General features: G+C 44.6%; 1 protein-coding gene across 2 annotated transcripts in view; it reads left to right on the plus strand.

The window, feature by feature from the left end:
- The first annotated feature begins 552 nt into the window (after positions 1–552).
- Positions 553–12,861, plus strand: part of ATP10A (ATPase phospholipid transporting 10A (putative)) — a 115,400-nt gene continuing 103,091 nt past the window's right edge. For both annotated transcript variants that reach the window (XM_027674848.1, XM_027674850.1), the window contains exon 1: positions 553–1,185. In XM_027674848.1, the coding sequence (XP_027530649.1) occupies positions 746–1,185 (440 nt within the window). In that variant the 5' untranslated portion in view covers positions 553–745. The remainder of the gene's footprint in view (positions 1,186–12,861) is intronic.

Below are 12,861 nucleotides of genomic sequence, written 5' to 3' on the forward strand. Positions count from 1 at the left end.
TCCCAGGCACCACGTCCACCACCAAGGGAGATGACGTGAGCAGCTGGGAGATGTTGCACTGCATCTCCCAGACCAAGCACAGGGTTGGGTACAAACACAGCACACGGTCTCAGTCAGAAAGTGGAGTATTTTGACGCGAGTCAGATGGTAAAAACTCCCACCAGCTGCTCCTGCAGCACAGTGGATGAACGTCGGTGCAGAGCGCCGACGCTTCAGTAGGAACTTCTAATTTCCTCACTCAAACCCCCTCCTCCTGCTTTCCACACGTAACTAAAAGTCAAAAGCAGCCGACGAAAGTGTCACACCCCGGGTCTGTGCCCCGGGGCGGCGCGGCGCTCGGGGCAGGCTGTTCGCGGAAGCGCCGCTCCCCATTCCCCGCGGGCGGCCCCCGCCGTTCCCCCCGGCTCTGCCCGCGCCCCGACAGCGCCGCGCCGGGGCCACGGCACGGCGGCCCCGCATCCCCCGCATCCCCTGCGCCCGGGACGGGGCGAGGCCCGCGGGAGGAGGGCTCGGCTCGCCGCCTGCCCACGTCCCATCCCCGGCCCACGAGGAGGAGGAGAAAGCGAGAGAGGTCCTGGCAGAGCGGTTGGGAGCGGGTTCGAAAGAGCCCTCCTCCCCCCCGCCCGCGCCCGAAGGGGAAGAGGAAAGGAGAGCCGTGGCGGGCGGCGGAGGATGATAACTTAGGGCCGTGCCTGGCGGTGGGAGCTGCCCGCGCTACCCCGGCGAGGACAACGGGGCGGCAGCGATGTCTCAGGGCACTGCAGGAGGAGAGGGAGCGCCCCAGGTGCTACCGGAGGGGAAGGAGAGGCAGAGGAAGAGGAGGCGGAGGAAGAAGGAGAGTAAGACGCGCCTGGTGCGCTCCAGCCTGCTGTTACCTGAGGCCGAGACGGAGAAGCCCAAGAAGGCAGTCCTGGCCTGCAACCGCCTCAAGACCACGAAGTACACGGCACTGTCTTTCTTGCCCAAGAACCTCTTTGAGCAATTCCACCGCCTGGCCAACGTCTACTTTGTATTTATCGCCCTCCTCAACTTCGTGCCAGCCGTCAATGCCTTCCAGCCGGAGCTGGCCTTGGCCCCCGTGCTCTTCATCTTGGCGGTCACCGCCATCAAGGACCTCTGGGAGGATTACAGCCGCTACCGCTCCGACCAGGAGATCAACCACATGGAGTGCCTGGTGTACGACAGGTGAGGCAGGGAGGGTGAGTGCTGGGGACGACAGTGCTGTGGTGGCAGCCAGCGCTGGGGTCCCGCCGGGCACGAGGACTCAGGCGAGCGGAGATGTGGAAGCAGGGCAGTGAGCAGGTCCGTTGTGGAGGGCTTGCATTTCTACTTCAAGTGCAAAGAAACTTCCAGTTGCCCCTGGAACTGGTGTCTCCCAGCTCTTTACTCACAACTGCGGGAGTTCATACAGTCCTACAGGTGAAAGTGAAGCTTCTCTGACTGGTGGGGTCCCACAGTAAATCACTGATTTATGAGTAAGAAACATTTTTTACATGTCTACACGTAAGCTCTGGACTTGTGTTTTATACTTTAAAGGAAGGACAGTGCATTGCAAAGTGCATGTAAGCATCACAGCAGTGTTTGATTTGCAAGCCTTTATGAAAACACTTCTCGATGTGAGCAGTAAACTACACTTGTGTATAGTTTCAGGCATTAATTTTGTTATAATAATATGACACCTCACTCAATCTGCTATTAAATCTTCAATGAGTGAAGGACGGATAGAGGCCATAGGCTCCTGAATTTCAGTTAGGTATGTGAAGTTTCATGACATGTGAATTAGCAAGTCTAAACTTTGTCTTTCTAAAGAATGAGCCAGTCTTTCCATTGAACATTCACTTTCATTTATCGTCGCAAGTGTCATCATTCCCTGTGACTTTGCTATTTCCCAGTGCTTGTGATGGAGCATTAGGTCATTTATGTCCTTCAGAATTATTATTTTTTTAATGATCCGGGCAGTACATTTAGAGCGCTGCCTTGGTATTTGTGAGTCAGACTGAAAGGACTTTTGCATCAACGTTTATGTGCTCAGAATCCAGCTTTACAGAATTTTTGTTTTGCTTTTCTCTGAATGCTAGACTGTCATCTCCTAGTAGGCTAAGGCTACTGGGGAATGAGAGAAGAATATATTTTCCGAGAAAGCAGATTTTAATTCTTTTTCTGATGCTTTTAAGTTGAACAGAAACAGAACACGTGCCAAGAAGCTTACACTCTAATTCCACAGTCTAGCTGGGAGGGGTCCTCTCTACTGACGTAAGCACTGAGACAGAGAGCAACTATTGCAAGAAAGGCATGTGAAAAAATACACTGAAAAAAACCTCGAAATAGGCTGGGTTTTCTGTGAAAAAAAATGCTGAAAAAGAACTCAGAATAGACTGCGTTTTTTAAGATCAGCAGACTCAGCTTGTTATTTCACAAACTAATATCAGATAAGAAATCTCACCCAGGGATATTCCTTCACCAGTAGATATGCATGCATGAAAACACAAATAAAATGGACTTATTTCTGTACTAAACTGAAAGCAGCCTAGTCAAATTCCACACACAGACATTGCTAACCTATGCCTTTGTCTAGTGCCTTTCTTGCCTGTAGTTGTCTTTAACACTGACCTCTTCTGATGTTGAGGGAGATGGGTGGCAGGAGGTCTTGTAAGGGTCTTCGCGCAGAAAGTAAAATAGTGCTAATGAAGATGCTCAATCTAGCCTTTTCCAAACAAAATCAGTTTAGAAATAAGCTCTTGTGTCTCCTAGGTTGAAAAGAAATAAGTACCTGCTGCAGAAGATGTTCAAAATATTAACGAATACTGGAATTGTGATGTTAATTCTGGAATGTTTTTCTCCCAGCAATTCTCCATATGCCAAAAAAAAGTAAACATGACTATGAGAAAAGGTGTACCTTTAGTGTTAATATCACTTGTGGTCCTTTGGGAATCCCAGCTAAGTACACTGCCCATTGTAACACTTGTGGTGTTGCAGAGTAAAAGTCAGAATTGTGCCTTTTACTGCATAGTTTAGATTGCTGCTGAGCGACACTTACATAATATTAATTTGGGAGTGGTTTTCCTTTGCATTTGCATCAAAGGCACATGTCGGCCAAACCCTTGTGGGGCAGTGAACCTGGAAGTTTAAGAGCTCCGTCACCTATTCAGGCACAGCTTTCTGGCTGGAAGCAGAGCTGAACAATGCATGCTTACAGCCCACTGCAGAAGCCTGGTTGCCAGTAGCAGCTCACCTGTTTTCAGCTTCCAGTAGTCCCTAGGAAAAGCTTCCTTCCCACAACTAAAAAAATTCAATCAAAATATGTGGTTAAAATAATTTGCTTACGTATTTTTAATCTGCCCACTTTTAAAGCTTCAACAAGTCACCTTTTTGAATACCTTTCAGCCCCAATGAGCAAGATGGGACTAGAAACTTGCTACTTTTGCAGATAAAAGCTAAGATTCTTGCTAACTTGAGTGACAGGGTACCAAGAGTGAGAGATTTGTATCCAGGTCATTGAAGGTGCTGGGCGTGAGTTCAGAAAAGCTGTTTTCTCAGAAAGGTGTCATGCCAGGAGAAACACAAGGGATTGATCGTGACTTTTACTTTGTTTCCTTAATCTCTTTGTTTCTGGAAAAATGTTGAAGTATGTTGCATAAGGAAGTAATAAATGACAGCTTTCTCCTCACATCTGTTCAATGTTGATCCTTTATCAGTTTTACTACCTTTTGAGCAAGCTAGACTCTCTCTGTCTCTCCCTCCCCCTGCTTTGCCACTTCCTCTCTGTGAAGGCAGACTTTGATGCAAATGCTGTCCTCGATAGAGATGCCACCGTAGGTAGGGCAGGTTAATGAAAGTGCTGCCCTAGGGCTGTCAGGGCAGCAGAGTCGTACCTCCTAGCTTGTAAAGAGGCCTTCTATGAGATGGCATCTGAGTGCCAGGACTCTGTGCTGTGATGCGCTCCCTCTCCTGCCAGCCTCCCACACAGCTGCAAGAGAGCCACCTCAAACACAGACTACAGCAAAATAACATTGAATTATAACAGTCGGCAAATGGAGACAGGGACTTTTGTTTCACAGTAGCGGAGAAAAGCCCTCTGTCTCATTTTATGTACTGTTTAGTGACCAAAGAAAGATTTGAGTTGGATACTGTGTGTTCTGTCATGTATACTTTTTATATATAATCCATACATGCTTTCCTGGCTGTTGAAGTATCTGTCCCCTGTTAGATACAAGCAGCAATTAATGATGCAAGATCTACAAGACAGAGAATACCGTGATAGGCAGAGCCTACTGCTTCTCAGGGCAGCTCATCAAGAGGAAGTTCAACAGCACACAAGCAAAGTCTACTGCAAGGTCCTCTGGCACAGTAACTGATCTGGGGGAAAATGCTGTTCTCTTGCTATTCTAACTGCTTGACAGCTGGTACAATGACTAGGCCTTCTTCCTCCTGCCTGCCCAGTGGTGTGGACTCAGATGACCCATTCTCGTACAGCCACTGCTGAATTAGTGACTCCATGGCTCATAGTTAGCAACACTTATGAGACAACAGAACAGCAAAGGGTGATGCAACTGTGGTGGGTTGACCTTGGCTGGATGCCACGTGCCCACCCAGCTGCTCTATCACTCCCCTTCCCAGCCAGACAGGGGAGAGAGAAAGGTGGAAAAACAACTCGTGAGTTGGGATAAGGCAGTTTATTTAAAGCGAAAGCAAAGCAGAAGTTTACATGCGCAAAAGCAAAGCAAAGCAAAACGTAACACAGTTTATTCTCTACTTCCCACGAGCAGCGGTGGTTGGCCACCTCTGAGAAGCAGGGCTTCAGCACGCATAATGGTCTCTCAGCAGGCAGCCCTTGGAGACAATGAATGCCTGCCTTCCTGCTCCTTGCCTTAGCTTTTATATCTCAGCTGATGTCATACAGTATGGAATATCCCTTTGGTCAGCTGGCCTGGCTGTGCCCCCTCCCAGAATCTTGCCCTCAACTGAGGAAGGAATGTTACAGTGCTGATGCCGTAGCAGTAGCCAAAACACCGGTGTGTTATCAATGCAAAGCACAGCCCTATGAGGGCTACTATGGGGAAATGAACTCCAGCTCAGCCAGACCCAATACAGCAACCTAAAGTAAAATGTTGAAGAGAGATGCAGCTTCTTTTCACAGAAAGAAGACAGCTTTCCTTTAGAAATTCTGGATGTTGTGGAGAGTCCTTCAGAAGATTATTGCTTTCTAGGGTCAGATGGTGGAAAGGGAAAAGATCTGATTCTTTGAATAAATTGAAATAAGCTGTTGAATTTGAATTGGCAGCATATGTCGAGGAATGAAACATGCAGAAGAATTGCAGACTTGTGTTGCTCTGTGATGGACTTTGCAGGTCTGCCTGTTAGAGCAGTCAGGGTCTTGACAGGGAAAGAGGGAAGATTTCTTAGCCAAAAGTAGTTAATAGGGCCTCTCTGCGGAGGCCTTTAAGGGCACATCTCTCATTTGGCAATACAAAGGAAATGAGGCACTTACTTTAGGAGGACAGTTTTACAGGTCACCTAGAATTTCAATTCTGTACAGGTGCTTATGCTAGGAATGCTGGATTACAGCCAAAACCCTTAGTTGATTTAAATGGAGGGAAGTTAAAAAGGCAGCCCAGCCTGCAGAAAATTGGTTTTGCAAACCTATGATGATCTTAGTCCCCTCTCTTTGTTCCTCTTCCTCATTTCCATCACCCAGGGATGGAGGTTGAAGAATGGAGATTACAGATTTTCTGTCTTAACAGTGAAGTCTTGTTTGGCTAGTTACTTTTCTGCATTGTTATCTTGGACTTGGAGGATAGGATGGTAATTTTTTCTTTGCAGTTACTGTCCTCCAATGCTCACTGGCTCTGGTTGCAGTTGTGGATCACACATGTAAAGGTTTGCTCCAAGTAATTCCAGGTTGCACACTGCTGCTACTCTTAAATATTTTATAGAACTAAATTTGTCACTGGGGCAGAACTCTTCTAACTCTTTGTTTTCATTGTGCTGTTACAAAGTATGGTATACATTTATATGATATGTAAATAGAAGATGAATAGTGATAACTACAATCACAACAAATAATGGCACTTGTCCTTCAAGGAATTACATTTTATTACTGACTCAGTGCTGTGTTGGTGAAATAAACTTCTCTAACATTTTTGTAGGAGCCATATGTTCAACCAAAGAGCTTTGCTTTTTAAATCTACTCTCTAACTCTTGCTGTGTCCATCGAGGAGTATTGCTAAAGACTGTAATGGCCTCTGCATACTGATCAGAGACTGATAACTGCTTCTTGTGTCAACCTGTGACTTAGAAAATCCGTGACAAATTGCAATTTACGACAGGATATTTGACTCCCCTGAGGTGTGGAAAATGTTTAATGGGGCATTCAGGCAGCTATCAAAGCAGACTGTTTTACATTAAATGTTAATTTATTTCTGCAAAACTGAAGAGGAGAGAAGAGAGTTTGACATAGTCAACGTGTTTTCTATAATTTCCAAAATACGCTCTCTTCTTCCTCCCCTCTGTCAACCTGACAGTGAAAGCAATTCCAGCCTTGGAGAACAAGGTACAGCAGTGTTACCAAATCCTTGCAAAGGCACAGCAGATCCCACTCATGGCCTCTAAAATAGCCAGATGATGACTTGCCCTGCAACCACTTCACTTCTTATGTGCCTTATTTTGCTGACAACACCAGTCTCTGAGGAGTACTACCCAAATAGTCCAGAATAGCTTCTTGTCCCAAAATGTCCTGGCAGATAAGACATTTCTCACCAAAAGAAATAAGCTTGTCTCATCTCTCCCAAAACACAAAGGTCACTTGATGTGATTCAAAAGGAAACTACCTGGGATTACTCAGTTTCCTCTGTGAATGAGTTTGGCGCACAGAAAGCTGAAAGCAGAAAGTAGCAGTCTGAATCTGTTGGTGAAGTCAGTGTTCCCTCCTTGAATTTCAGAGAAACGATGCTCTGTTCATCTTACTGTGTCTTTGTCCTTTGCTTCAGTTTTAGCTGGCCTGACAGTGAGTAAACTCAGTGGGAGATGTAGTAGAGGCTTCTCCGTTAGATTGATAGGGAGCAATTTTATTCTGCAGTACAGTTTATCCAAGTAGCAAGGAGTGTCTGTGCTAATCTTCTGAGATGTAGCCAGCTGCAATGCACAGGAGAACCCATCTCTCTGTCCAACTATATGTATGCAGTTTATTTGCTAATCAGTGTAGGGCAAATTTTCTAAGTGCCTGAGCTTCTGTACTGGAAAAGAAAAATGCTTTCCTATTTTTACTAAGCTCTTTCATTTGTATAGGATGTCATGAGAGCCGTTGTAGGCTGTCTCACATGCCTCTGGCTAACTGCCAAAGGAGATGCTATTAATCTCCACTGAAAGACCTGTGATGTCCCTAAATTAATTTTTGCAGTTACACATCCTGCTCCAGAGAGACACCATGATCACAGACCACAGCCCAGAATTATAGGTGGCCACCTTGTGTGCAGATCTACTTCCTGTCATGTATCTTTATTATCTTAAGACCATGATTATTGCTAGAGGGCCAAAAGAATAATAGCTCTACTTGATTCTGTCAGAGGGCATTTCCAGAGAACCTATACAGGAGAAAAGAACTGCATGTATTGTTCAACTCTGCCTGATACTGTGATTCCAGATTCTACCTTTCAAGTGTCATCGAGTCAGCAGAACTGAAAACCAGAATTGAAACCCATGACAACCACGCAAAAATCAACGTTTATGGAACTGTTTACTAGCTAGCATGGCATAACTTAGCCAGGACATTCCTCCCACTTGCAGACCAGTCCTCTAGAGAAATATGAAGGGTCCCTGCCAGTGGGTAGGAGTTTTACAGACCCTCCTCCAGGCTTACAGGCCCTCCTCATTCCTGGATGGACAGGTTGTTTACCTTGACACAGCAACAGGAGAAGTCTGAGTGCCAAATCTCCCCTTGTCACGTAATCCAGCATACTCCCAATTTGCAGGGTAGTTGCTCTGAGCAAGAGCAGCTTTCCTTACAATACCAGGCCTTTTGGGTATGTGAGGCTTTGGTGTTGTGCTGGTTTAAAGGTAAACCAGCAGGGGAAATGAACCCAACTCAAAAGAGATTATAAGTCAGAATAACAATTTAATAAAAATAATACAATAAATACAATTACACAGACAAACAATTGGTTCTAACCCACAAAACCCAGATGTATAACCCAGCACCCTGGGGCATGAACAGAGTGGTGTTTGTTGGGCCCCCCCTCCCCGTGCTGAGCCCCGTGTGGTCCCCCTGAGTCCAAAAAGTAAAAGGAGAGGGAAAACCTGTTGGTGAGAGTGCTGGTTGCAGTCCGGTCAAGGGTGGTGATTACAGTCTGGTCGAGAGTGGTGGTCTCAGTCTGGTTGAGAGTGGTGGTCGCAGTCCAGTCCAAGTTCTGGTCCACTTCTGGATCCCACGAGTGGTACAGAAGTCCCAAGAGCCCCAAGATTATATATCCTCAGGTTCAGGCAGGAATGCCCAGTACCTCCCTCAGGGCGGGTAGTTCCACAATGAGTGTGAGGACAGGAGCATCCTCCTGTCTCACAGGCCTCTTAACACCCAATTTATAGCCTAAGGAGTCAGGCATGCTCTAGGCAGCTGCTGTAAATGGTCTATTGATGGCATAGAATACACAGTTTTGGGTTACACGCACACAGTGATGAACTGGTCCCAGCTGTTCCAACTAGGACAGGTATATATACACAGTATAGTCGATGCAGCTGGCAAGCCAAATGCATGGCTTCGGGGTTATGCTCAGTTTGCCGGATTTATGCTGTGTAGGCTTGGTTTCAGCAATCACATATATTGAAAGCAATTAAGTACATGAAAAGCAGAACAGTTTGTTTCACTTCATATAGTTGGGGAGGTGAACCAGTTTTCATGGCTTACCTTCAGCCTTAGTGTTTTCACCTGGGCGTTGTCACCAATGCAGCTGTGTTAGTGGCCAGTCATGTTTTTACCCAGAAGAGATCCACAGCAAAAACATGATTTGCACCCTGCTGCTACCCATCAGCACTGCCTCACCTTGTCTCGCCAGAAAGTGGAAGCAAGACAGTGGGAGTCTCCATGCAGTGGGCCAGGGAGAGCTTCACTGCAGTGAATGGCATAAACATTAAGTGAGGAGCCACCTTGATGCTAGAACCCAGGACACTCCCCTCTTATGGGTAAATTTGCGTAGTTATGGGCAGCAACTTCCTCTGATGCATATCAAGGACAAAAGTTGACTCACATCCAGAATGCAGCCACAATGCATAAGTGTGAAAGATGCTAGCTAACAGCTTTTCCTAGGTAGGTGCTAATAGTGTTGCACAGGGGAGAGGACATGCAAAGGAGAAGCTTGAATAGTCCCAATATGGAGCTCAACTGAGGAAATGTACATTTACAAATGTATCTTTGCTTCTGAAAGATTAGATAAAGCAAACCTCAGATTTAGTTTTAAGAAGATTGCCTATACATTTCTGAATGAATTGGTTTAATCTTTGTGTGTGTCCAGGAAGTAGAAATGAGAGGGGTTCAAACCTAGAGCTTACAGTGCCTGTAAGATATTGAGCTGAGAGGAATGTGTTTGTCTTTTTTATACTTTCTAGGTTATAGCTACACAGCCTGTCCGCAGAAAGCTGCTAGCCACCCAGCTAATAGAGTGTTCTGTCCTGAGAGCTGCTGGGGATATCTAGCCCTTTTGAGCTGGCAAACTACTATCTGGTTCTTTGCTCCAACAGGAGCAATGTTTTACTCTGTTTCTCAGAACTGTTGCAGGTGAACATCTCTGCAATGGTCAGCCCACATCCTTCAGGCCATGTTGGTTAAAGGACAGTGTTGAAACTGGCAAGGCATGCGTTTTCAAGGGTGGGAAACATCTTCCATCTCCTCTGCTATTTTGTTATAATTTTATTCTTGTCTGACCACAATTTCTCTAGAGTGACAAGTAGGCCACTGTCTTCAGTGCTGTGGCCAACATTTGCATCATGCCCAGTCATTTCATAAACCCAGATTCTGCTGGAGCTTTGCTATGACAGGCATGTTTTTATATTCTGGTTGCCTGGAAATACTGACCTACTTCAAGGAAGAGTTTAAATGTTTGACTGGCAACTGCACTCCAGTTCTTACATATCTGTGCTGATACGTTAACACTGAGGGTGTCAACACTATTGTAGAGTATTTGGTATTTCTGTAGTTTTGATGGAGGTTTTAGCTTGGACCTTTTGGATACAAAGTCCACTGTGAAGTGACAGCATTTGTAAACACAGGTCTTTTACCTTTATATATTCTCTTATGCTTCCTGGGCTTTTTCTGGGTTGCACAGCCATATACCTGTATGCTTGACCCTTGTCTGTTCACCTTTCTGCCTTCCAGTAGCAACCTGAATATGCCTATTTTGTCTATGTTAGCTGATTTTATGTGTTCACTAAGAAGTCATTGGGAAAGTTGTTGTGAAAACTCCCAAAATATTGAGGCCAACACAGGAAGGGCTAAACAGCAGTCACCTAAATACATCTGTGAGCATGTTCTCAAAATCTAAACATAGAGTAAGATGCCTCAGAAGAGATGACAGTGAACAAATTTAGCAGGCAAATTTAGCAGACAAACCCTTATAGATTCAGGAAGTTCAGTAAGTACATTAGAAAAGTATAATGTATAATTCACCTAAGTCTAATCTTTCAGTTGTAGTGCATTATTTTTGCATGGGCCTACACTTACATTTGGAGGTTCAGATGCTTTCTATATTTTCTTTTTCTCCCTTTTTAGGATTCCCATGTTCTAATTGTCAGCTTCTCCTTGCTATACTTCCTTCTGCTGTATACCTGCAGAGCTGTGAACCTAAAGCTGTTTATCAGAATAAATATCTGTATTGATTTTATTTGCATGTTTGAGAGCATCTTGATATTCCTTCCTTCACTGTCATAGGTTCCTGTTTTATCAGAGCAGCTTGGACTGTGGTACCTATGTCCTGATAGAGCCACTGGTTTGCATCTTGACCCTTCTGCATATGCTATTAGTTGTCTTCCCTGTAAACAGTAGTGAGCTGCTGATTGTAGCTCCCTGGCAAGAAGCCCTCTCAAGTGTTAATTAGGTTCTCTCTGACCTGTCGTATTCTTTAGGTGAGATTTATTTCACATGTCTGTTAGCTAAAAGTATATGTCCAGTCTGACCGAGTCATCTATGCTTGTGCCAAAATCAGTGGAGAGCACTGAGTGGTCTGGAGGAGCAGGGGGAAATCTTTCCAGCTTATTTGAGACACCTTAGGAAGTTTGAATCAAGAGGTCCTTCTCTCTCCTGTGATGATACAGATGAAGCTGAACTAGATGATTTGCTTATACAGCTAAGTTCAGGTAAGATGAATCCATCCCATCATTAAACTCAGAAGGGATAGATTTTAATTCCTGTTAATGGTCCATATGATTTTTTTGACTGTAGAAGAGTAAGTAGCCTGTCCTGCTCAATATACTTTACAATTTATTTAAGAACTAAGCTTGGAGAATCACAGATGCAAGTATGTTCACCTGTCAGGTGAAGGGGATAACCCAGTATCCCCTGCTTCATCTTCTGCCACATTCTGCCTTCAGCAATAGACATTAACTTATTGTTCATACTTGTGAAATGTATTTATATCATTTATCTCAGTGCTGGGAAACAATGTAAGAGATGAGTTCTTGTCAGATAATTTTCCTCTTTTAATGGCAGATTGCATTTGCATTTCTCTGGAGTTTTTAAGGCTGTCCTCGTAATGGGAGGAATCTTTGTATTTTGGGATGTTATTTGCTCTTTAATCTCACATGCAGCTTTTGGGGATGAGTGTTGAACAAGGTAGGAGGTTCCTAGTTCTGCTTTCTTCTATTTGTCTGGATGTACCTAAATATTAGGTAACTAAAACCACTTTGTAAGCTGTGTCTCTAAAATGCAGAGGGCAGTTGTGTGCTTGACATAATTGTGGACATTACAAGAGTGAAAGTGGGGCTTCACTGTCAGGTGTGTCACAAATATCACGTAGGGCTACTGGACTTCCATTTTCTGTCCAGTAGGCTCAGATGTTCAGACCTGCAGGTGGTACTGCTAGGTGATCAGGGATTGAATCAGAGAGGTCAATGGTGAGATTATTCTGCTAATTTTGATAATTACTGATTTATCTTTGGTTACCAGTTTATGTGCTGGAATTTTAGTGCCTGTCCATATGGGAGCATAGGCTCATGCAGATATACCATGTAGCCATATAAGAGGTGCAGCATCATAAGATATCATGCCATTGTTTGCTATCTTAAAAGTTCTGAATCCTGTTAATCTAATTGCAGCATTTGACACTCTGCTCTTCCTGATCATTCAGGCTTAAATGTACTGTATCCTATCAGGTTTTGTCTTATAAACATCTCTCACTTATTTTCAGTGCAGTTCCCTGTGTCTGTCTGCTTTTTGTGTTGGAATCATGACTGTGTGGAAGTTCCTCTTTCTGTCAGATCCTGTGGGAGATTTCCAAAATGCAGGTTCAACAGAAAAACTGTACCACAGCCCAGCCAACCATCAGTCTAGTAGTGCTGATGGGCGCACCCATTTTTTGAGAGTCCTGTTTAAAGTCCGTAATAATCCTTGTCATGGACTGTACAATCCATGATATATCTTCAATTTGAGGAATACCACAGTGGACTGATGTCTGCCAGCTCATGCCAGAAAGATGTGTGTAAGACCAGTAAGACCCATCTGCAAAGAAAATTGCAGTACAGGATCCCCAGACTGACAGTGTATCTCTATATGTAGAACTAACAAAAGTAGCGATGAGATGTAGTCTAGGTGGATTTTGTGTGTTTGCAAAGTGTTTTGTTTTTAATGTGTTTTTTATTTTGGTTGGGGGTTTTCTTGTTTGT

The sequence above is a fragment of the Neopelma chrysocephalum genome, unplaced genomic scaffold (assembly GCF_003984885.1).
Source record: "Neopelma chrysocephalum unplaced genomic scaffold, ASM398488v2 Primary Assembly neopelma1_25, whole genome shotgun sequence".
NCBI lineage: Eukaryota > Metazoa > Chordata > Aves > Passeriformes > Pipridae > Neopelma > Neopelma chrysocephalum.